Here is a 25,308-nt window from a genome sequence, read left to right on the forward strand (position 1 = left end):
AGCTGGCTTCAGGGAGATCATACAGGGCATAGTTTCGGAGATGATGCTATCTTTTATTTTACGCACTTCTTTCTGGAATGCTCTCTTCGTCCTGCCATTATCTTTACCTACTGAAATCCAAGCCACTTTCCAAGGCTGTAATCTATGCTGGGGACACTGGTGTGTCCCCATACTTCAAACAACAGTGTGAGCAACACGCAACCCACGTTTGCTGAACGGCCTTCACTAGACCCAGCAGCAGGTGCTTCACACACCCAGTCTCATTTCATTTCATGTCATCACATTCCTGTGATGTCCACACTGTTTATCATCTCTGACCTGCAAATCATGAGATAAGACTGAGACGCCTCAGACAGATAGTGCTTTGCTCGAAGTCACAAAGCTGGTAAGTGGCAGAGCTGGGACCAGAACCCCGAGCCTGACTTCCAAGCTGGATGCCTCGGGTCCTGAGGCCAAGCCCAGGGGCCAAGCCTCACTCTGCCGCCTTCTACACAAATCGGCCCTGCAGTCGAGCCCTTCTGTCCCTCCCTCTCCGCCCCAGTCGCCCAGACTGTAAGTGGCTGTGACAGAACCTGTGCTTTGGGCACCCCTGCGCCTTGAATCCAAGAGAAACCCCATAGACTTATTAAATAAATCATACAAAGTCAGCAGCTTCACCAAAAGAACGCAATTCAGGGAGCCAGTTTTGCCACACGTTTCTAACTCTGCCGCTAGGTGGCGCGACACAGGCAGAGCTGAGGTGAAATAAAAGTGGCCGAAGGCTGGGGGAAAGTTCCAGGAAAGACCACGGAAACCACCCCCACAGGAAGGAAACCTAAGGACTACAGAACTTCTGCTGAGGCAGCAGACCAAAACTGATGAAATGCGGGCTCTGATTTTTGTGTGCATTCAAACTGGCCTCAACCACTTGTGGCTGGGATCCTGGGCACCGCAACTTACCTTCCCTGTTCCCTGGCCGTCTAACAGGGATGGTGCTGTCCCCCAGGCAGTCCCAGGGAGGGTTAAATGGAATTATGCACACAAAGTGTTTCCGGAGTGGCTGGCACACAGCGGGGATTCCACCTCGGCATTACTATCATTATTATAATTATACCCAGAAAAGGGCAAGCACATTGATGCCACCTTAAAGCATGGGTCATGGATTCAAGGACTGGATCCAACCCCCAGGTCCCCAACAATGATGAATGCCTCAAAATGTGGCCCCGTCTAAAGCTGCCCAGATTCCGGGACAACTCAAATGCTCAGTTGTTCAGAATCCCTCAAGCCCTGACCTGAAGGAAGGCTAACCAGTTAAACCCTGCTTGCAGCCACACGATTTACTGAGCCTCTATACCATGTGCCAGACACCATGTCTGGCACTGGAGACAGGATGAACGGTAGACAAGAGGTGCTATAAGGAAGATAAGACAGGGTGGTGGGAAAGAGTACCGGGAGAAGGGTACTGTAGGGGGAATGGTTGGGTATGGCCTCCCTAAGGTGCCATTTGAACCTCAGACATTAAAGGAGTAAGGCAGGTGAAGGTGCAGAGGGCATCCCAGGTACGAGAGTCCTAAGGACAGAAAGAATTTAGAGGCTAATGTGGCTGGAGAGTTAGAAAAAACATAGGGGTTGGGGTGGGGTTGGGGTCCATGGTGAGGAGTCTGGATTTATCCAGTTTAAAGGGAGGCCAGAGGAGGAGACCAAGGAGGGGAGTTTGATCTGGTTTATATTTGTATTTATTTATTTAAATGTTTGTTTATTTATTTAGAGAGAGACAGAGAGTGAGTGGGGGAGGAACAGAGAGAGAGGGAGACACAGAATCTGAAGCAGGCTCCAGGCTCCGAGGTGTCAGCACAGAGCCTGACATGGGGCTCGAACTCACTAACTGCAAGATCATGACCTGAGCCGAAGTCTGACACTTAACGACCGAGCCACCCAGGAGCCCCTGTATTTATTTTTTTAAGTTCATTTATTTATTCTGAGACAGAAGGAGGGAGGAGCAGAGAGAGGGAGAGAGAGAATCCCAAGCAGGCTCCAGGCTGTCAGCGCAGAGCCCGACACGGGGCTCGATCTCATGAATCCTGAGACCATGACCTGGGCGAAAATCAAGAGTCAGATGCTTAACTTACTGATCCACCCAGGCGCCCCGACCTGGTTTGTATTTTTAAAGGATCTCGCTGGCAGTGGTCCTCACACAATTCTTCCTATTTTGTGTGTGAGAAAGGTTGGGTAATAAAATGCTGGGGAACATCTCCCTGGGGGTGGTGAGGAGGACAGGTCTCATGGAGGCAAGCACAAAAGAGGGGACCAGTGAGGAGCCTTCAGGAATCATCTAGGTGACAACTGGTGGGGCAAATAGCAACCCGGGCTAGTCCTGTGGCCTTGGAGACGGGGCAAAGTGGGTACTCTGGCAGACTGTGGAGACTGAGCTGGCTGGTGCCTCAGCTGTGGGAAGACAGAGGATGGTAAAGGGGCCGTGAAAGTACGTCTTGCTCACTCAGCGGCAGACGCTGTTAGCTAAAACAAGCCTGTCTCCTGTGGCAATGAGACCCCACAAGCAGGGGGGCCCTCCAATGGTGCTGATAATGACTGATCCAGGCCCTGGACTCTTAGATCCCCATGGGCTACCGCCATCAACACTACGAGACATCCTTTCCCCTCTGAGTAAAGGGTGATCTGTGTCCTCACAACCTGAGAAAGCCAAATTCGCAAAAACCATGTGCCCCATTCCCACTCTGCTATTACAAATGTGACACAGCCATTTTCTGGGTCAGCAAATTCCTGAAATTCTGTGTGGCAAACCTGGGGGAGTTCAACTACAGCAAAGGCATTTTAAACTTACTACACAGAGCAAGGCCTGCCTTCTAAACACGTGCATGGAATAACCACTCCCATCTCTGCAAATACCAAGTTCTCTTTGAGAGGAACAGCCAAGCATAGTGCCCTACATGGGCCAGTCTTCCGGAGGAGAACTCGTGCCCATGAAGTCAGTGCTCCTGACCCACCACAAATGACTGACCGTGGGCTCCCAGGCCAAAGAATGGAAGGAGGCACACTGTCCCAGTTGACTCTCCCTGCTTACACGGCCTTTGGCCCCAGCCCCTGTGAAATGGAATGGCCCGAACCCAGAGCATCTCTGAAGGTCCTTACATTGAACTTGAGACAGTGCTGAATAAAGGTCATGGTTCCTCCTTAACAGGGATATGAAGTACATGATCCCACTCATCTGCCAAAAGGCCACAATGGAAAAAGGTTGGGAGGGTGAGCCCTAAATTCCAGTTGGTAAACAATCTATTCCTGCATAGTTTTATTTCATTTCATAACCCAGTGCTTCTCACCCACGGGTGACGGGCCCCTTGGGGACAGCAGGCGATGGCTGGAGATACTTCTGGTTATCACAGTGCGGGGGAGCTGCTAATGGCACCTAGTGGGTGGAGACCAGGGACGCTGATCAGTATCCTACAGCGCACCGGAGGATCCCCAAACCATAAAGAATAACCCAACCCCAAATGCTAACTGTGTTGAGGTTGAAAAACTTTGCATTAATTATTTTGAAAATACTGCATTAGATCCTAACTCACATTATATACCAAAGTAAGTTCCCAGTGGGTCAGACGGGACGAACTGGGGTGGTCCCTAGCTTTTGTGAGTCACCTCTCCTCTCCCTCCCCACGCTCTGTATTTAAACGTGTGCAGCATCCTAGGACCTCAGTAGGTCAGATGATTGGGTAATGTAGTTTCTTGGGACTCAATGGACTCCCCTAACCCAGGGTTTCTTAAAACTCAGGCGATTCTGCCCAAGGGGACATCTGGCAATGTATGGAGACATTTTTCCTTGTCGTGACCGGGGGCAGGGGGTGCCACTGGCACCATATAAAGGCCACAGATACTGCTAAACATCTTGCGATGCATAGGACAGTCCCCACCAGTCCCAATGTCAATTATGCTGAAGTGGAGAAACACGGCTATAATCCAAAGGCAGCTTTCGCTCTACTTGGACATCCACCAGAAGAGTAACATCCGGTAGTAACTGACAGCACATCTCCACATGCCAGTGGGTCAATTACCCGACACACGTTCTCCCTCAACAATGACCCTCAGGCTTGATGAGCATCATCCCCATTCTACAGATGCAGGAACAGAGGTCAAATATGCTGCCCAAGATTCTGGGCAACTGAGTGGCAGAGGTAAGACACAAACCAATTGTGCCACAAGGAGTCAACCAGAGCCTGCCAGGCAGTCCTGGGTTAAAATTGCCCCAGGCTGGAGAGACGAGGGAGAAACCCATGCCGATCTCACTACATGGCTCCACGATCACATGCTAGCAGTGCTCAAGCTTCTTGGTCTCGAGACCGCTTTCCAGGCTTGTAAATTATTGAAGATCTCCAAGAGCTTTTGCAAATGTGGGCTACAGCTGTTGACACTTACCACGTTAGAAATTAAAACCAATACCGAAACGTTAACTTATTTAAGGTAGTAAGTCAGCAAAGGTTTAGCTAAACAATATATTTTTTATGAAAAATAAGTTTTAAAATAAAAGAAAATTAGTGAGAAAAGCGGCATTATTTTCCATTTTGACAAATCTCTTTAACGTCTGGCTTAAGAGAAGACAGCCAGCCTCCTACCTGCTTCTACAGTCCATCTGTTGCTGTAACGCCATTGTAACCTTTGGATAAACCGCCACTGTCCGTTCACAAGAGAATGGGAATGGAAAGGGCAAACAACGTCCCTGTATTGTGATGAAAATCGTTCTGAACTTGCAGTCCCCTTGAAAAGGTCTTAGGGACTCCAAGAGGCCTCTGGACCATCTTGGAGAATTGCTGCCATATGCTGTTCTCCGAGTCCCAGCATTCTGAGGACAGTGAATCCTGAATTCATCACAGACCCGCCAAAGGCTTTATGCTGAGGTTCCATGCTAACGTGCAGAGACCGCTGCGTCTGGGACGTGGTACACTAGGGCTGAAACCCAAACGCCAACCAAGGTCAGGCAGGCACCGGAAAAGGAGGAAGTGGGCCAGTCCCAGGCTACTCGGTGGGGACTGCGGTGTCCCCGAGGGCACACAATCTATCTTAAGGGCGGCAGCTGCTCCTCAGTCCTGGCCACTCACTACTGTGCAGGACCACTGGAAGAGGCTGGTTCCTGCTTTACAAGAGAAACCAGAAACCTGGATCATTTTCCCCCCTGAAATCTCTGAATTCTTAAGTGCTGGTCCCTAATTAAAAACAAACAAACAAACAAAAACCTTTATATGGGCCAAATTAAACATGTCTGCTTGCCCCTGAAGCAAGTTTGCCACTTCTGCCTGTGGTTTTTGAGTCTGGCTTCGTATCATAAAACATCCGTGGAGCTTTGTAAAACTACAGACACCCAGGACCTCCTGCAACCATCGCTGATGGGGCGGCCCGGGCGTCAGTTTTTATTGTCCTCAACAGGTTCCTTAAACAAGTGTGAAGTGCCCTCAGGATTAAGATTCAGGGCATGTACTAGGCAATAGCACCCCGAATGCCGAAACTGCCAAGGATAAAGCAAAGTGTGGACATGCGGCGGGCTTTTCTAAGGCCCTATGCTATTTGCTGCCCTACCAAGTAGTGCAAAGTCATACCGAACACGGCTCCACGGGTCCCTGGAAGGGTAAGGTGCATAGGTGGCAAAAACAAATCCCCTCCACACAAAAGAACTCCTGCTGCTTGCGGCCACCTTCACCAGCACCACTAGATCCTGAACAGATAATGATGCAAACCCACCTGCCTCCGGACGGCTTCCAAGTACCATGGAGAGCTACCACGGCCACCTCTGCTGCCTGCCTTCTCAGGGTTCTCCCAACCAGACAAAGGCCCATCTCAGATCCCCCAAATGCATCCCATCGCTCCCCAAGTGGTCCTCATCTCCCACTCCACCCTGGCCTGTTCCCTGTGCGCGAACTCACTAACAAGGCGGGAATTCAACTGGCGCCTGAAATGCCCCCTTTGCCACTGCCACACGTCACTCTTCCAAATGCCGTTCTGAACTTGTCTGCTCTAGACTCACTTCATTCCTACTGCCTCCACTCGCCCCAATTCCTCCACAGTATAAACACACACCAGGCCCTGACTATCTCTGATGCCCAACGACCCTGCGAGGGTAAGGGGACTGCTTGGGCAATCCCATGCACGGTTCACGCAGAGTTCAAAAGTTCTGCAGAACTACGACCTTTTCTGTCTATACAACGGAGCCCAAACTTAAATTGTCTTCAAAGTCTATAAAGATTCCACAGCCTCTGAGGGCGCATACCACTTCACTTATCCTAAAAGTTAAGTTTAGGGCAGGGGAAGGGGACGGCGAGAACTGAGCAAATTGAGAATTCTAACCACTTGTGGAGTTCTGGATCCACCATAAAAATTCACTGGCATCTCATTCTCTCAAGGGTCAGGCTTTATGTCAACAAGTAAGGTGAAAACTGAGAAAAGCCAAACCGCCCTTGAAAATCTCTAGAGTGACATTTGGTCAGGCTAGATCTGAGCTCCTCAACTGAGGGCAACTCTGCCTCTCCAGGGAACACTGGGCAATGTCTGCAGACACTCCTGGTTGTCGTGTCTGGCGGAGGGAGGAGAGGGAGAGAGGAGATCAGAGAAGCTGACCAACATCCTACAAGGCGCAGCACCACAACAAAGAATCACCTGCTCACAAGTGTCTACCGAGGCTGAGAAACCTGGGCCGCACGATCGGACGGAAGGCAAGGCCGAACCCAGGAGGGCTGACAGCCCAGCTCCAGCTGGCCTCCCCTCACAGCTCACCCCGGGGGCCATCTCACTCAGTGGGCTGGATTCACTCGCAGTATTTACACTCACTTCTTGCTCTCTTTCTGCTGAGAATTTAAGCCAAACCAAAAATAGCTACCTTCTACTGACTTTATTACTGTGTGTGGAGATAGGCATTAAATAATTTATATGCATTAATTCATCCAGGGCTCAGAGCAACCATGAAATAGACACGAGTATCATGATTCTCACTGTACTGGTGAGAAAACGGAGGCTCAACGGGGTTAAGATACTTGCTCAAAGTCACTCAGTGAGTGCACGGCAGAGTCAAAACAGAAACCCAATTCTCCGTAAGGCGAAGCCTGTGCCCTGCCATTACTTTATACCGGTGGGTTTCAACTGAGGGTGATTCTTCTCACCCCCTGCCCTGGGACGTTCTGCCGTGTCTGAGAACACTTTTGGTCGTCATGAGCCCTGGACAGGCGTGCAGGGGAGGGCGTGTGCTACCGGCATCTAGTGGGGAGAATCGAGGACAGTGCTGTGCTGCTAAACGTCCTACAGTGCATAGTATAGCCCTCACATCAGAACCATTGGGCTCAAAATGTCAACAGGACCAAAGTTAACAACACTGCTTCATACCGTCTCCCAGGTTTCCACCACCCGTGTCCGCAGGCCAGCGAGGATTCTTACGTATCTGGTATCTTTTAACACCGGGATGTGGAATGCGAGATATCCTATAGCTCAAATACACTTTACTTACCCCTGCCCGTTCTTTACCTTTACCAGAGACAAAATTCTGCGTTCAAATCTTGACATCCATCTATGATGCAGAATAACTCCGGGGACAGGACGATTAATGAGCTCAGGATATAGCAACAGCAAAATGCCAAGGAGAACAGAACATCCCTGGATACAAGGATAAACACAAACACAAACACACACACACACACACACACATTCTCCCCCTCTCTCCTAGAAAAGCATTCCAACTGGACTTTAAAAGTCACAGACTACTGGAGTACTAAGAAAGGGCTGTGGGAGTTGCTGTCACCATCCCTGAAGAGATCACCATGGCAACGAAGGCCAACAAGATGCCGTATTAGATACACAATTGGAAACGTTTCTTTGTGCACTAGCACAGCACACCTAACCTGTCCTGCTCGAGCCAGTGGTCCTCAGCCCTGGCTGCCCATCTGAATCACCCATGTTGCTTTCTCACTGTACAAAAGCTCAGGGCCCACCCCACATGTCGCAGAATCGGAGTGGGTGGGGCGTGGGGATTGAGCCTTTGTTGTTTTAAGAAAGCTCCCCCCGTGACTGTGTCGCCCAGTTCAGGTGCACAGTCACGGCCTCGGACTCACACAGAGGTGGCAGTGGCCCAGGGAAGAGAGACAGAAGGGTAGGGTGTGAAGAAGGACCAGCTTCGAATACCAGTTTGAAAAGACGGAAGCTAAGACAGCATCTGACTGGAGATTAAACCAGCAAGAGGAAAAGCACGCATCCTTTAGGCAGTCCCTAAAGCTTCGAAATGCATAGGCGAGAAAGCCCTGCTTTACACAGCAGATCATAAATTAAGCATTCTAGCAGGCTGTACAAGCCAAAAAGCCACTAAGATTTGATATCCTGGGGACAACTATGCCAGAACTGGTGTCAGACGCAAAGTACCAAGTGTGTGTGGCATTTATTAGGCAAAAACTTTAGGTGCAAAACATTCCATTCCTCTATTTTATACTTACTGTCCAATTATGCAATCAGTAGCTCATATGTCAGCACATATGCTGGAAATGGCATCCCTGGAAAACAGGAACCCATGCTTTCCCCTTTATGCTCAACGGTGTACCTCACAATAAGGGTCCTCACTGATGGATTCATTCAACAAACATTTCTTGGATACCTATGTTGCGCCAGGCACTGTTCTAGATGTAGGGAATCCATCAGTGATCGTGACAGAAAGAAATCCTTGTCCTCGTGGAGCCTATATTCTAGAGGAGGAGTAGGCAGACACACAAGTAAGTTCAGCATTTCAGATGATGGGGAGTCTGTGGAGTGGAATGAAACAGGATAAAGGGAATAGGGAACGTGGATCCAATTGCAAACAGGTAGGCGGAGAAGTTCCCCATGATAAAGGAACGTCTGAATAAAAGCACGAAGGAGTGAGCCACAGGGATATCTGGGGAAGACTGCTTCAGGCAGGGGAAGCAATGGCATCACGGAGGGAGCGTATGGTCCCTTCAAGGGACAGCGAGGAAGCCAGAGTGGTCCACGCAGAACAAGTCAGGGAGAGTGTGGGGGGACAGGAGGACAGGGAGGTATCAGGGGGCCACTCTGGCTGCTGGGTTGAGTTGTCAGATGGGTAAGGGTGGAAACCAGCGTTGGTGGGGAGAAGCGGGCACCTTCTGGAAACACATCAAGGTACAAGTGACAGGATTTGCTGTGGCATGTGAGACAAAGAGAGGAGTCACGGGTGACTTCAAGGTTTTTGGCCTAAGCAATTCCAAGAATGGACTTGCCACTTACTGCACATGGGAGGAAGACCGTGGGATGGGCAGGTGTCGGGGGGGAAAGACAGGGATTTTGTTCAATGCGCCCTTTGGACATTTAAACGCAGATGTCGACTACGACGGTGGATATGTGAGTCTTGAGTTTGTGATAAGTAACAACAGGAAAAACCTCACTAAAGTGGACCTGCGGGCTAGAAAAGGAGGCCAGAGGAGAACAGACATGAAAGGGCGACTTGTCAACTGCAGCCTCCAACAGAAGAAACATCCACAGGAAACAATGATCAACTACATGCCTTGGATCTTCTGTAAGAAATCCGCTGCCCCTGCAACTCAGCCAATGAGAAACTGTCATCATCCTGCTCTTCTTCCAACAGACTTGCGATTCGAAACAACTTCTCCCAACTGTCCCCTACTTCCTGAAATAATGTTCCTGTCCTTTGTTGGGAGGCTGGCCTATGGTTCTGCCATCGCTTGCTTGTCTTAAATTGCAATTCTCTGTTATTCCTCAAGGAGCCCATCTTGCCAGCTAAATAGCTAACGGTATTATTTTTCAGAGGAACAAGCCCAAGAAACCGAACGGGCCATATAGGTAAATGCATAAACTACGTCGTATTGACTCCCATTTATCCACACCCTCTTCTGCCTTTAACCAGATCTCGGGAACCGGAATGCGTCAAGCCTCCGTGGCTCCTGTGTCTCACAAAAGAGACACAGCACAAAACGGCAGGGGGTGTGGGTGTCTGTATCGGGGGGCATGGGCGCTGAAGCCAGACCACCTGATTCACATCTCCGCTCCTCACGAGCAGCGTGACCTGCCCTGGACAAGCAGCTTAACCGCCTAACGGTCCCTACTTCGTGGATCTTTTGTGACGAGTATTACAACAGGGTTCAAGACTTTGAACGGGGCGTTGGAATCATCCCCAATGCTCCGCCAGGGCGGGCAGTGACTTCTTTCCTGCCTTCTTACGGTTCACTATGGAAACCTCAGGACACCCTCCAGCAGCAGGGAGCACGGTGCGGGGGGAATCAGGATCAGGCAGCTAGATAGGTCGCCTGAACTACAGCTGTGCACCTAGAGGAACGGAGGGAGCTAAAAACAGGTCTCGGAAGTCCTGAAGCCACCGCGAATATCAACACCACTCTTGATTTAGGCCGACATCAGCTTATGGAGTGCCTTCTCCGGGGGATTTGGAACGGTAACCTTGTTAAAAACGCTCGGGTGGGATGTCAGCGCTCCAGAGAGGAGGGAATTCACTCTCTCTCTCCCTCTCTCTCTCTGGCAGTGCAGCAAAAAAGGGCCAAAAAGCAGCCAGGGCTTTCAGCGGTCCATGTCCTGCGGCCAGGCCCAAATGCAGGGAGACGAGGCGTGACTCTCAGGTCGCCACTAAGGATGTGGGGGAACTGGCGGGAATTGGGGGACCGAGTCCAGGGTGGGGGGTGGGGGAACAGACCGGGTGCCCTCCATCCTCGGCGTGGGGCAGGCCCGCGTAGGACAAGAACCCCACAGGATTCGGGGGTGGGCCTGCTCGGCGCCAGGCCAGGGAAAGGGGCAAGCCCGGTCCCCGAGAACGAGGGGGTGCGGGAGGGAGCGTGGCGCGCTGGACGGCCACCAGGCCCGGAGGTCTATTTACATCTGAGGCCAAGGCGCTAGGGCCGCGCCTCCCGCCCCCTCCAGGCCCCGACCTGGCTCGGGAGGCAGAAGGGCCTCAGGGCCGTGCCTCCCGCGGCCTCCCGCGGCCTCTGGCCGGACGGTGGCAGGGCCGAGTCTGCCGGGAGTGATGGGCCGGGCCGGTGAGCCCAGCCTGAGGGGACGCAATGGGGGGCGGCTGTGGGGCCCGCTGGGCCGCTATCCCGGAGCACACAGGTCCCCCACACTCCGGGGTGCTCACCCCTCGGGCTTGTGGCCCCTGGGCCTCCCGCCGCCCGTTCCCTGGCCGCCAGCTGGCCCCCGACGGCGCCTCCCCTACCTTCGTTCGCCAGGTCCGCCATTTTACTTCCTTAAGCCCTCCCACAAGGCCCCGCGCCGGCCCGGGCTCGCCTGCTTTCTGCCAGAAACTTGCGCGCGTGCGCACTTCTCAAGCTGACTCTGAGCGAGGCCGCCAGCCCGCGCCTGCGCGCTGAGCCCGGCGCGGAGTCGTGCTCCGGCTGGCGGTCCGAGCCCAGCCACGCTCCGAGCACGCGCCTGCGCACTAACTGCACCCCCCCCCCCCGCCTCCTTTTCCCGCCGACCAAGGGGGCGTGGGCAGGGCGGGGCGCGTGCGGCGCGAGCCTCGCGCGCGTCGCCAGCGACGCGGCGACGAACGTTCTGTGAGACGGGTGCGCAGGGAGCCCGGTTTCGACGCCCCGACTTCCTGCTGGTTTTCCGGGGGTTTCTCGCGGTGGGAGCGTGAGCCGCCTAGGGAACCGCGACCGGGGAGTCCCTAGAGGTGAATCTCTGCGTGTGTGTTTGGCGGGGGCGGGGGGACTGCGGGGCGCCCCGTCCCCTGCGGCATCGATTTCGCCTTTTGAGTGTCCAGTACTTTGGACCAACGTTTTCCTCGGGCCACATGGGGCGGTGGGGGGGGGGGGGTGGTCAGAGGAGGGGGCAGTTGGGGGGGGGAGGAGGGAGGGGTGTGGACTGGGGGGCGCAGCGCGAAGCACGCGGGCTCCGGGCGGGGGGCCGGACGGCCAGACATCGCGGTCCGGGAGCGCGCCGAGCGGGACGTCGCGTTTCTCCGCCTGCGAGCCGCGCTGAACAGCCCCGCGGGCGCGGGGGCCGCTTCTCGACTCACCCCCGCGGCGTCTCTCCGAACACATCCCCGGCTCTGCTTCCCCAGGCGAGGCCACCGCGGCCTCGTCTCTCCCGGGGTCGCCGCGCCGCCTCCGCCCTCCGCCCCCGGGGAGCTCCGGGCTCTGTTCGCGCGCAGCAGCACGCAGGCGACTCTTTCCAAGACGCGGATTCGATCAAGGGCCCGTCTTCCCTCAACGCTCCCAAAGGGCTTTCTGCCGAATTCGGAATAAATCCCAAGTCTCCTCTTAAGGCTTACGAAGCGCCCCGCGCGCCTCGCTCATCGACGTGTGGCCACGTGGGTCTCTGAGGCCTCGGGGCCTGCCACGCCCCTTCCAGCCTCAGGGCCTTTGCACCTGCCGATCCCTTCGTGTCTCCGTGCGTGCGTAACCTGGTTTGAGTCCCAGCGCCACTCCGCTTCCATTAGTTGTGGCCGCATCCGGTGGGTGAGTTAAGAATGGTTTTAGCGGTTGCAGTTGCTGGGGTGGGGGGCGGGGGGAATGAGAAGAATACCATTTCCTGACGCGGGAAAGTTGTATGGAGCTTCAGTTTCAGTGCTCACAAGTAACATTTGATTTGAAAATAGCCCCACTTGTTCCTCTGCACAACGTCTGCGGCTGCTTTCAAGCTGCAGCGGCAGTGCTGACTCCCTTTAACACAGACTGGCCAACGAAACGTAAAATATTGAGCTTTTGGGTCTTTCCAGGAGAAGTTTGCCAACCGCTTGTCCGCGTGGCTGCCCTGTACGTATCTGTACGACCGACCCTGGGGGGTGGCAAATGTTTAACAACAGCTTCTCTGGGGCAGAATGCGTATGTCAGTATGGGGTGTGTTGCATGCGTATTTATATGTGTGCCTGCGTGTGTAGAGGTTTTTTTTCACACCCAGCGCGGAGCCCAACACAGGGCTCGAACTCAAGGACCGTGAGATGGAGACCTGAGCCGAGATCCAGAATCGGACGCTCAACCCACTGAGCCACCCAGGCGCCCCTGTGTGTTTATAGTTTATTGTAAATTGTACTTATATTTTCCTATCACTTTCTTAAGGCTAGAAGACAACTAATAAAACATAAAATGAAACGAACCCTGGTTTGTAGTGCGGATTTTCTTGGTGCAAATACTCCAACCGTGGCTGATTTCAAACTAACGCGACCGTGAGTAGCGGCAGAGCCAGGAAGAGATGCTCAGAAACACCCTCTATTTGTTTCCAGAGCTCGTTAATTGTTTTCAGTGTGGTCCCCAAATCGGCAACATCAACATCACCCGGAAGCTTCTTAGACAGAATCCCAGGCCCCAAACCAGACCTGAATCACGATCCACATTTTCACAAGATACCCTGGGGCTTCCGATGCATGTTAGACCTTGTGTAGGAACTTTTATTTACTTTTTATCTTTATTTATTTATTTTGAGAGTGTGTGCACACGTGCCAGCGGGGTAGGGGCAGAGAGAGAGGGAGAGAGGGAATCCCAAGCAGGGTCCACACTGATGGCACAGAGTGCAACTTGGGGCTCAAGGCTCAAACCCACGAACTGTGAGATCATGACCTGAGGCGAAAAGTCAGACACTCAACTGACTGAGCCACCCAGGTGCCCCGTTTAGGAACTTTTATTCATTGTTGGGGGTGACATAGGGTTAATACCGTTAAGAATTTCCCCAACTTTATTTAATAGATGCCTCGATTCTGCTACCCTAGATTTTGCTGCCAGGCTACAAGCACAGGCCACAGACCCTGGGTTAGAAATGCTCTAGGAATGGCTAGAATACCAATGCTGGAAAGGACCCTGGTGGTCATCAGGTCTGTCTGGTCGCCAGGATCGTGTAGGCTTAGGTTTTCTCATTTCTAGTTTGTGGATTTCATTATATTTCATTTTATATATTTTAGAGCCCTTGCTCAAAGGTCTTCTTGGCCTTTGCCGTACGTCTGGACTCTGTGACCCTTTATGAACTTAATACCTTGCTTGCCTTTTTATTGGTTTAAATTTACATTAAATAGAGTATATCACCACCCAAAATAGAAAACCACCAAGCCACGAATAGGAAATAACTAAAAGTAAACATGAAGACAAAACAAGGGTTTTAAATTCTGGGTAGACACCATTGTTTGCCAAGGTTGCTGAGCCCCAAGCCTACTTTTTCTTTGATGTAGAGAGAGATTTCTCAGAGGGTTATTAAAGGCATATTATCACTAACAGAAACTCCTCTTGACATGATGAGAAGTACTGAAAAAGAACTGGTAATGGGATAACTATAAATCATTGATTCGGTGTCATCTAAAACCATGTCTCCATGTCTCCTAAAGTCATTTCATACACCACATTCGTCCCACACTTCGGGCAACTCCCAGCAACGCATCATCACTTGCTAAATATAATGCAGTGGTGGTTTTTCAAGGGACATTGAGAGATGCTAAACCTATCAGCCTGGTGAGCCAATGAAATTTCCACTGGTTTCACAGTTGTCTTCAAAGTGCCAGTGGCCTCCAACATTTGCCCCTGAGGCCTGTTTTTCGCTTTCTTTATGTGGTCCCCTCTAACAGATCAACTTGGTTGATATTTATTTACTAAGTAAATATTTGTTTATAACTTACCTGGTGTTAGTTGGGAAATACGGTCCCAAACTCTTTGACCCTTGAAAGGTGAGGTATCTGTTCCTTTCCCTTGAATGGGGGTGGACTTGTTAACGGTGGACGAATTGGGTACAGTCAAAATGACACCGCGTACTCTATGAAGCTAGGTCACAGCAGAGACAGAGGATGCAACTTTCACCTGCTTTGCTGGAACAGTTGCTCTTCAAGCCTTCAGTCTTTATGCAAACAGTGCACCGGCCCTGAGGCCGCCATGCTGTGAGGAAGCCAGAACACGCAAGCCACATGGCAAAGCCCTGAAGAATTCCCAGTTCGCCCTTCCTGTTCCTTACAGAAACCACGAGAGGTCCGTTAAATGATGGCTGCTATTACAAGCCATTAAGTCTGGGAGACAGGTGTTATACAGCAGTATATACCCACCACACTACTAAGCATCGGGCACTGCTCCGCATGTTGGGGCCCAGGATGGAAAAGACAGACCCTGGCTTCATGGAGCTTTGCATTCTTTTGTGGGAGACTTAGAATAGGTGAACAAAGTAACAGGAGATGGCGACTAGTGCTACAAAGAAGATAAGCCAGCATATTGTGACAGAGTGGCAGAAAAAGGGAATACTTAAGATAGGCTGGTCAGGAAAGTGTCCCCTCTGAAGAGGTGACACTTAATAAAAAGATCTGTAGGAGAAGCATTCTGGAGAGGACAGTGGGCGCAATGGTCCTGAAGCAGGAGCCAGCTTGGGGAGCTGGAGGGGCAGTGAGGAGTTCAGTGTGGCCAGGGCAGATCCAGTCCGGGATCCCACTTAGATGTCACGACCCTGTAGGTCACAGCAACGAGTTTGGGGGTTTTTAATACAAGGGTCAGGAGTGGGAAATGGAAGGATCCAAATGGTTTGCCCTCAAGTGTGGCTTCTCGGCTGCCTGCTTCCTCCTTGGTTTACCAGGAGACAGGTCTGAGGACCCCCGGAGCCCTGGCTGTGCCCTGAGAACTGTGCACTTGCCTTCTCCGCAGCCAAGTTGTAAATGGCCTCTGTACTTCGGGTTCCGTTGAAAGGGTTTTCACAGCTGTGATTAGGTTTTCATCTTCCATCTTCCTTTCATCTTCCATGCACGTCATGGGCAGGAAGCCGGCGTGTGAAATATTTGCTCTGCCCCAGCCCCACGCTGAGACCAAGGACCTAATGATTAATCAGCTGCAGTTCCCACCCTCAATTTGCTCAGAGTCAGGTGAGGGCAAGGGAAGTCGTCCTGGGTTGCCTCCTCCACCCTGCACCCTTGCCTGGCCTCCCTCAGTCCACAGGTGGGGTTCCTGACAGCAGGACATCCAGTGTGGCTGATGCTGATGCTGATGGGGGCTGATGCTGATGGGGGGGGGGGGGTGCTGATGGGAGCCGACGCCAGCTGGGTGCATCAGCTTCCCTTGCTCCTATATTCGGCAACAGCTAAATATAGTATGGAATTGGGAAGAATTTTTTTTTTTACTTGTAGTTTTTAAACAAGTATTAAGATAAATTCAGACTTAAAAAAGTGGCAAAAATAACACAAAGAATTTTGTATAGTCTTCACCAAGCTTCCCCAGATATTAACGTCTTACACAGCCACAGTACAACGATCAAAACTCGGAAATTGACATTGATTCAATACTGTTCATTAACATTCACACCTTATCCAAATTTCGATTGTTCATCGCTGATAATTGTTTTCCCCGTCCCAGGATCCAGTCCGGGATCCCATTGAGATGTCATTTCTCCTTCGCCTCCTTCAGTCTGGATCAGTTCTTCGGTCTTATTTTTTCTTGACTATGTCACTGGTAATGAGTACTCCCAGTTATTTGGAAGAATGCCCCTTAATTTTGGGTTTGATTCATGTTTTCCTCATGATTAAACTCAGGTTGCTAATTTTTTTGGCAGGAGCGATGTGTCCATCTCAGAGCGCCCTATCAGGAGGCACATGATGTCAATAGTACCATTAGTGATGATAATTGAGATCACTTGGTTTGGATGGCGTCTGCCAGGTTACTACTTTTCCCGTTGTAATTACTATCTCGTGGGGGAGATACTGCGTCTATGTAAATAAGCAGAGAATATTTGAGAAAGAGAAGGGGGGAGGCAGAGGAGGGCAAGAAGGAAGCTCGCTCATTCAGTCTGTTGTTGTGGTCTTTCCTAGCATGCATTGTCGCAATTTAGTAAATAAAACTGCCTCCATTCTCGGCAAAAATCCGAGCTCTGTGTGTCCCCAGGGGAAAAGAAAGAGGCCGTGTCACACAGTGACCACTGGGGGGCGGCAGAGGATTGGAAAGCCATTCCGCTCCTAAGTAGCTAAACCTGAGGGGACTCAAAGGCTGTGTATGCATCAGCTGGGGTCGGGCATCTCCCCGAACCAGGTCAGGAAGGCGCCGGCGGCTCCAATAAAGACGGAGCCCTTCTGGTTGCACCGAGTTGGCTGCTCTGTGGATTACGCTCTCAGCACAGCGCATGCGCCACCTCTGACCGCGGGGCTCTCCATCCCGGAAGGACTTCCGGGAGGTCTGAGAATCCCTTCTGAACCTGACTGCGAGATTCGTGGGTACCGAAGGTGTGTCGTTTTGGAGACCGGTTGCAAACCCCAAAGACACTTCTGGCAAATGTAAGCAAAGGCAGAATTTGCTGGGAAGCTTTGAGATGCTCATAAGATCAAAAGGAGAAGAGAAGAAACTGTGTAACTCCAGTGGGTCTTGGCAGCCGGAACAGTTTAGCAGAAGGGGAGGGGCACCTCTAGGAGAATCCCCAGACTTCTCTTGCTTTCAGGCTTACGTTCAGCTCACGATTCAGACCCCCAACAGAAAGTGCTGGACGGGTCCAGCATGGCAGGGCACTCAGTCCCTGCCCCCCTCCTGCTTTCCCCAGCTATCCAGTTCATGCCTCCATCAAACATTTATTGAGCCAATGCCTTTAGGTGCCCAGCGGCTGGTCTGAGGTGCCACCTGCCATTTGAGATGTCCAAGTGGAGGCATCCAGTGGGAAGCCATACGTCTGAGAGCTGAAGGAGGGGTCTGTCAATCTATCGTGCGGTCCTGGGTCCTCACTCCTGGAATGAACCCCTAAGTCCCGGCTAGGGTCTAGGAAGCCCTCCAGGTTTTCCTCCTGGTCTCCCTCCCGCCCCCTCACCCTGCGCCAAGCCATTCTGGCCTCCTCACTGCTCCCCACGTACGCCAAGCCCTTTCTCTCCAGCGCGCACACAGAGGTGGCATTTAAATCCATGGCAGAGAGGTTGTTCCTCCAAAGGGAATCGGGTGTTATTGCCAAGGGATGTGGAATGGATGCTGGCTGGCAAAACCCCACAGACGTCTATCACAGAGGGTTTTAGGAGGGACCCGTGACCTCAAACTAGGTTGAGAATCACTGGTTAGTACTGGCGGCCTTTGATACATACATATATGCGATACATTTCCTTTGTCCGATACATTGTACACTTTACACGGCATTATCTGGCAGCCTGATACCGTCTCTGTATGTACACACATTATACTGAAACAAGGTTTTTACCAAGTGTGTGTCTTGATTGCATCAACACGTCACATGGTTTCTGCTTTTATCCCGCTCCAGTATGAAAAAACCAAACCTGGTCATAACCCTCCCGCTCGATTTCGTAACTCACTTGGTCTGCTGTGAGGACCTCTCGCTTCTGCCCACTCCCCTCCCTGGCGCTCTCTCCACTGCCACACTGCAATTCTATCCCCACCCCTTGCTTGTACCATCCGAACAGGCACCTAACTGGCGTCCTTGCTTCCCGTTTATGTACAATCCACCGTACCAGAATAAATCTTTCTTTTTTTTTTTTTTTTTTTTTTTTTTAACGTTTATTTATTTTTGAGACAGAGAGAGACAGAGCATGAATGGGGGAGGGTCAGAGAGAGGGAGACACAGAATCTGAAACAGGCTCCGGGCTCTGAGCTGTCAGCACAGAGCCCGACGCGGGGCTCGAACTCACGGACCGCGAGATCATGACCTGAGCCGAAGTCGGCCGCTTAACCGACTGAGCCACCCAGGCGCCCCCAGAATAAATCTTTCTAAAGCTCATCTCTGATTATATAAAATAATTCTGGTGGTGGCCTCTTGAATGGATTTACAGTACAACCTTGGCTTGCGAGCATTAATTTGTTCCAGGAACGTGCTTTAATCCAAAGTGCTTGTATACCAAAGCAAATTTCCCCATAAGAAATCATGGAAACTCAGATGATTCATTCCATAGGCCCCAAATCTTCATATAAAAAGGATTACAGTACTGCAATATAACACAAAATAATAAAGAAAATAAAAAATAAAGAAACGTAAATTAGCCTGCACGCACCTTGGAAAACCTTTGAGGCTGGTGTGAGGGGGTCAAGGGACAGGAGGGTTGTTGTGTAAGACGACTTTCACTGCCACTAATGGATGTGGACTCCAGTACAGTATTAACAAACTCTTGTCATAGACTGTGTTGAACGTAGCTGGCACTAAGGCAGCAGAGGAAAGGGTCTCTATCTGCAGGCAGCCTGGCCTAGAAGGAAGCAAAGCATCCCTAAGCTCACTCTTGTCTGGAAGAGCAAAGGACTGTCCACAGGTGCTTTGAAGGGACCAAAAACACACGAGTGCCACTTGTGGGCACCTTCCAACGTTCTGAAAAACCACTGATTTCCGCTCAACGCCACGGCCTCACACCGAGCATCCGAGTGTGGGAGACGATCACCCACAATCCCACAGAGATAGAGAGAGAGAGAGAGAAATCATTGGCTCAGTTGTGATCACGTGACGTTCGGCATCACGTACTAGTCGTTATTGCAAGACATCGCTCGTTTATGAAGTTAAACTGTGTTAGAAACGTTTGCTCGCCTTGCGGAACACTCGCAGAGCACAAGGTGTGACTGCATTTTCTTTGGTCACTCCTCAGTGTTCCTCCACGTGTTTTCTCTCCTCCCTCCCCCTCCCTTCCCATGGTTACCATGAATAGCACCTTCTCCCAGAAGCCTTCTTCACTCACTCACTCGCTAAATGTTTGCTGAGCATGTGTAGAGCCTATGCTAGATTTGGAAAATGCAGTATTGAACGAGGCAGACAAGAGCTAGTCCCCAGTGTTCATGGGAAATGTGGGGTATACAGGATCCTAATCTAGCGGGAGAGCTTCCAGGTGCGAGAAATCAGAGCATCGAGTGGGTAAGGGTGTGCGTGAGGCACAGGGCGAGCAAGACAAGTGATCAGTGACGTGGCCGTAAACGTTCAAAAGATGCAAGAACGGGCCATAAAGATCATGCTGTCACCCAGTGGCCCTCAGCTGGGGGGGGGGGGGAGGTCGATCCTACCCCCAGGGGACACCGGGCGATGTCTGGAGACGTCCGTGGTTGTCACAACTCGGGGAGGGAAGGGGGCCCTGGCACGGAGCGGGAGAGGCCAGGGGTGCCGTGCCACAGGCCGCAGAGCCCAGGCCGCCCCACCAGTGAGAACGAGCTGGTCCCAAGTGTGCACGGTGCCAAGGCTGAGAAACCATTGTTGAATGTTTACTCCGGCACTTTCTTTCTCAGTGTCCACTTAAACGCCGTGAGGTGGGGGGGGAGGGGGGGGCAACTAACGTAAGTACAGTTGGCCCTCGAACGACGTGGGTTTGGGCTGCGTGGGTCCACTTAGATGCAGCTTTACAGCAGTCAATGCAGGACAGTTCTGTAGACGGATTGTCTCTCCCTCATGATCACCTTAACTACATTTTCTTCTCTCCAGCTTGCTTTACGAATACAGTATATGATACAACACACAGAACGCGTGTTGACTGTTTATTGGTAAGGCCTCCGGTCAACAGTAGGCTATTAAGGTTTCGAGGGGACAGAAGTTCCGCGTGGACTTCTGGCTGCAAGGAGGGTTGGCGCCCCTAACCCCCACGTTGTCCAAGGGTCAGTTGTCATTGAGATGAGGGCACAGCCAGGGACAGCCAGCGTGGAGTTGGCGCTCACACGTGCACCGTCTAGTCCTATTTTCCCTGTCGTGCTGCCTCTCCCGGCCAGGAGGAGTTGGGGAGTGGCAAGGAGGAAGGAGAGAGTGGCTGCGTTGTGGGCATTTTGGGGAGTGGGAGGTGGCCCTGGGTTTCTGGTCTGGACAGTGGGATGGACGGTGGGGCAGTGCTGTACGGACACAAGGAGGAGGAGGTCCGCAAGGTCAGATGCTGAGCTCCTGCTTTGCTGTGTGGAGGGAGAAGCACCCGCAAACCTCGGAGCGGTGGGGTGGGGGGGGGGCGGCGCTGGGGAGCAAGTCCGCAGCGCGTGCAAGGGCACAGTGCGGAAGGTTGTGGAGGACCCAGGAGCGGGTGGGCACCAGCCAGAGCTGTGGGAGGACGAGTGGGGGAGGGGTGACACCGTCGGCTGGGGATCTCTCCCTTCTCAGCATGCCCACAGCTGGGGGGCATGTGTATGTCTGTGTGGGGCGTACCTCACGTCTTGTTTTGGAGTTCTTGCTTCTAGAGAATTCCCAGAGGCACGAACATCTGTGGGTTGCCCTGCATCCTCCCCCCCCCCCGCCCCGCCCCGGCTTATCGAACGCTGATTGGGGGTCATCAGGATTATAATGCAGCTCCATGATCATCAGGGATCCAGGATCCTTTGTCTCATTACTTGGCCATCCTTATTACATGATGTCCACCTCGAGGTCTCAAATGTCTGTGGATGCGCCAGCCATCACGTCTGCATTCCAGCCAGCAGCTTCAAATTTCCCCGGGTGTGTACAATGTGGGTAACACCTACTGTCAAAAAGTGGAGCTCGGACAGAAGCATCTAGCGTGATTACTCAGAACCCCCAGAGGCTCTCGGTAAGATGAGGTTCCCCTTGTTGTTCACCCCCCGTGCCTGGCTTCCTACCCGGTGGGCCTTCACAGGGACTTGACAGCCTGTGGACCTTCAGCGGTCTCCCCTGCTCGTCTCCGCTTGGGCTCCCGAGGCAGCTGTCATGGGGGCATTATCTGCGCTCACTCTGCCACCAGCCACTCAGGCCCAAGAGCCGGGCCTGGCTCTCCTCCTCCAGGGACCCTGCCTCCCCGGCACTGGGCCTGGGTCTAGACGGGGAGGCAGGGCGGTGGGGGCTGGGGTTGGCTCCTGCTTGGTGCGGGGGCTGGCACTGCTCGGGGGTCTCAGGCTGGAGAGGGCCCGAGACCGTGAACCACGAGATGGGGTGAGTCTGGGCTCTGCTGGGTTCCCAGAGCCTGGCGGGGAGTCGCTACAGGGACGGGCCCCGGCTGCCCAGCTGAAGCAGAGGCTGTGTGGTTGCGTCCTGGGAGTTTCCCGAGGCTGGCCACAAAATTTGCATCAGGGCCCGGTGCAAAATGAAAGCGTGGGCCCTTTGTTCAAAAAATCATTGAGAATTTCGAGATGGTGACAGCAGAGCACGAAGCCACCTGCAGGCCGTGGAGGTCCCAGCCCCGGGACGTAGTAGACGATTTTAGTGTCACCCAGGGGCTTCAGGGCAGAGGGACAGAGGGGCCTGGGCTGGGGCCAGGGCCGAGCATCTCCGGGCCACGTGGGGCACTGGCGTGGTACGGAGGGGCAACTTTAGGGGCTGACCAGGAGCCAAGTCCGTGTTTCTGGAACGCCTTCCCATCCCGGCTTCGGAGCCTGTTGGTCTCCTCTGCAAGGACTGTTCCAAGTCCTACCACCCCCTGCGTCAGAGCCCCCCGAGAGGGGCGGTCCAAACCGTGCTGCTTTCCGGCCCCCCCACCAGCAACCCCCCCCCCCCCCCCCCCCCCCCGGGCAGCTCCGCTGTGGCTGGGGCCCAAGAATTGGCCACTTTAGAGTAAGCTCCCGCAGTGATTCTTAGGGATCCCCAAGTTCGGCCCCCACCACTCTACCCGACAAGCCCTGAGGACAACTGGCGGGTTCGTCAGTGGCTGGAGCAGGATCTGAATGGGTGTCGTCTGCCTACAAATCGTCTGCATCATCCTGGGCTGAGAATTCTTTTCTTGCTATCTTTGGCCCAGGGCTGGCCCTGCTAAATGAAGCTCAGGGAACCTGCTCCTTCCGGAACACTCCCCAGAGAGCCAAGAAGAAGGTGCCAGAGGCCACTGCTTCTCCTCTGAGCCTCGCCTGGGATGAGCCTGGCCGGGCTGGCAGTCTACGGCAGGGGACTGGCTTGGAGGGAGGGCCGCATCCTTCAGGACCACTGTGTGTGTGTGTGTGTGTGTGTGTGTGTGTGTGTGTGTGTGGGAGGGGCTGGGGTGTGGATCGTGGTCCCTGGAGTGGGTGCACTCAGTGTGTTCACTGCAGCGCGAAACAAGAACGGGCTTGGAAGGCTCGTGTCTTTACCGTCGCTTCTACTGTCCCTCGTGGAACCTGCAAAGGCAGGAGCGTGAGGCAGAAACCCCGTTTGTACTGCTTAGCGCATGTGGAAGAAAAGGCAGGCCATCCCAGTCCGTCAGCTGTGAGCTGAAATGTCTCCCAGGAGAGGACATATGTATTTTAAAGACATTCTTTCTGTCTGGTTCCAGCTGTAAAAGCAGGCAAACGTTGTGATTATCACGGGCTTCTGGCTTCTCAAGTGAGCGCCTGTCTTTCTTGCCCTTCCCTCCGCACCCCTCCGCGCCCCTGGAGTGGGCTGAGGAAAGAAGGTTTTTAAAGGCCACGTGAGTTTACATCAGCATTTTCTGTGTGAATGAGAAAAAACATCGGGGACTGAATATACTGCAATACACATGTTCATAAGAAACGTTCTAGTAACGCGTTGAGCACAAAACTATTGATATAAACATATTTCCAAAAGGAGAAACTATTGCATTTCGTAAGATGTCGCTTCTTAGACCAGAGGTTTGTCTTTCTTCTTTGCAGCTGGTTTGGGGGCAGAACTCTCGCACGGAACCGAGTGCGACTTGTTATGACGGATGCAGATCCGGAGTGTTCAAAGTTATTTAACTCAAAGAAGGGTTTCAACCTGGAGCAGTTCAAGATGGGACCTGCCCGGGGTCAAAGTGCTCCAGGATTGCTAGTTCAAAGGCAGGCGTTCCAGAAGATTCTGTGGAGTGGGAGCCAGGCCGACTTGGCCCGATGGCTGCCCTCTCAAAGTGCCACTGAAACACGGACCACCCAGCCCCCTTGGAAAAACTCATTCCAGACCCAGCAGTTTGGCCTGATGTTGGCCGTGAACTCGGACAGAACCCAAATGCTTCTAGTTGCTGATAAAACTTAAGGTTTTGATTCTTAAAGACACCACTGTATCTCGGCACGAGCAGGCCACTTCCGTGACATGTTCTCTGAGGCACGTGGGGCTGTGGGCTGTGCGTGGTCCAGGGACTCGGCAGTCGGCAGCGGCTTCCGGAGACCTTTGGCGTCTGCGCGCGGGGCTCCGGCGGGCCGGCCTCTGCACCTCGGCACAGCGGGCAGGGCAGGAGGCCTCGGGCACGGCGCTGAGATGGTCCCTTCCCACCACAGGGCACCAGGCCAGGGGGCCCCGTGGGCACCGGTCAGCCCAGCACTGCCCGACAGCTGCGGCACATCCCGTCCCTCCCGGGATCTGACTTTTAAGACACAAGGGTGGAAACTGGAACCAGCGGAACAGCAAAGGAGCCCAGTGTGGAGGCGCCGACCCGTCCGGCCCTCAGGTGGGGGTGCGGAGACTCAGACCGAAGTTCACAGCCCAGCAGAGGAGAGAGCGAGAACGTTCGGAAGAAGATGACCCAGGAGGCACCAGGAGAGCAGCTTGGGCGCTCGGGAGCCCGATGTGACCTTCTGCCGTGTTTACCAATGGTTTTCTTGAGGAACAGCGTGTCCCGTGAGGGTGCGCCAGTGCCTCGCGAGTCAGGTCACGTCACCTAAGAGGCACTGCTGCGGCGGAGCTCGAGGGGCCCGGTCCGGAGCCCGGGGAAGGCACCGTCCAGCTAGATGCCCTGCAGGGAGTGGTTTGGGTCACCACGTTCCCGCTTCACCAGCGGCTCACCCAGGCCGTGGGCGTCCGGGTCAGCCTCGCCGCTGCGGTCCTCGCCGAGGTCATCTGCAGGGTTAGCGTTGGGGATGAGGGGTGCGGGCAGGGGGTGCGGCAGGGAGGGAGAGAGAAGCACGTTCTGAGAGGTGCACAGGCATGGCCAGGCCAGGGTCCCCGCCCCCCCCCGCCCCCCGGCCGCAGTGCCCCAGGAGGCCTTGTGACCGGAGACCTCCCTTGACCAGGGTCCAATTGCCCGGTCACATTTCTGGCAGCGTCCCCCTTGGCACTGGTGCCCCCGCCCCGTGGGGCAGGGAATGGGTTGGGGTGGGGAGAAGAGGATGCCGGAGGCCCGGGGCTGTGGCCCTGCTCCTGGGCCCGGGGTGGAGGTGCTTGGGGAGCGGAATTAGACATCGCCCCGAGGCGCCCACCCGAGGGGGAGGTGCAGGGCTGCTCCTTGGAGCCTTGGCCCATCCTGGCCTGTCTGGAGGCAGCTCCTAAAGGTCCCCAGCCCACCCCGGGAGCTGCCTCGATTTCCACTAGCACAGGAGTGGGAGGAGGAACCCCCGGGAGAGCCACACAGAAAAGCCAGGGACACACCCACCTTTATCGAGCAGTGTCAGCGACAGGGAGGCGAGATCATTGAACTGAAAGAGAGAAGCCCGGGGGTCAGGGGCCTCGCAGAGGGGCCTGGTCCCGGTGAATGTCAGCCACCGTCCCCTAGCCACAGTTCAAACAGGCCTTCGCTTAGAAATGGTAGCGGTCCCCACGCGAGAGGTGGCACTGAGGCTGGGTGTGTCCCCTCTGGCACCTTCTGGGCCTTGCCTGGCAGCCGCTGGAGAGCTG

General features: G+C 53.5%; 2 protein-coding genes and 1 long non-coding RNA gene across 9 annotated transcripts in view; 1 reads left to right on the top strand and 2 right to left on the bottom strand.

The window, feature by feature from the left end:
- Nucleotides 1-12,068, bottom strand: part of RANBP3 (RAN binding protein 3) — a 55,117-nt gene extending 43,049 nt beyond the window's left edge. For 5 of the 7 annotated variants that reach the window (XM_042928142.1, XM_042928141.1, XM_042928138.1 and 2 more), the window contains exon 1: nt 11,990-12,068. In XM_042928142.1, the coding sequence (XP_042784076.1) occupies nt 11,990-12,014 (25 nt within the window). In that variant the 5' untranslated portion in view covers nt 12,015-12,068. Of the gene's footprint in view, nt 1-11,185; nt 11,274-11,989 lie in introns of those variants that run through there. The other 2 variants (XM_042928139.1, XM_042928136.1) reach the window with 1 other exon arrangement.
- Nucleotides 11,499-13,068, top strand: LOC122213824. The gene is made up of 3 exons (XR_006199643.1): nt 11,499-11,644; nt 12,035-12,431; nt 12,572-13,068. It is a non-coding gene; the product is annotated as an uncharacterized LOC122213824 (long non-coding RNA).
- A 9,902-nt stretch (nt 13,069-22,970) lies between these two features.
- The window catches only part of RFX2 (regulatory factor X2), a 90,646-nt gene continuing 88,308 nt past the window's right edge, over nt 22,971-25,308 (bottom strand). The window contains 2 exon segments of the mRNA XM_042928150.1: nt 22,971-24,534; nt 25,067-25,109. Of these exon segments, the coding sequence (XP_042784084.1) occupies nt 24,422-24,534; nt 25,067-25,109 (156 nt within the window). The 3' untranslated portion in view covers nt 22,971-24,421.

Source organism: Panthera leo, chromosome A2 (genome assembly GCF_018350215.1).
Source record: "Panthera leo isolate Ple1 chromosome A2, P.leo_Ple1_pat1.1, whole genome shotgun sequence".
NCBI classification, from domain to species: Eukaryota; Metazoa; Chordata; class Mammalia; order Carnivora; family Felidae; genus Panthera; species Panthera leo.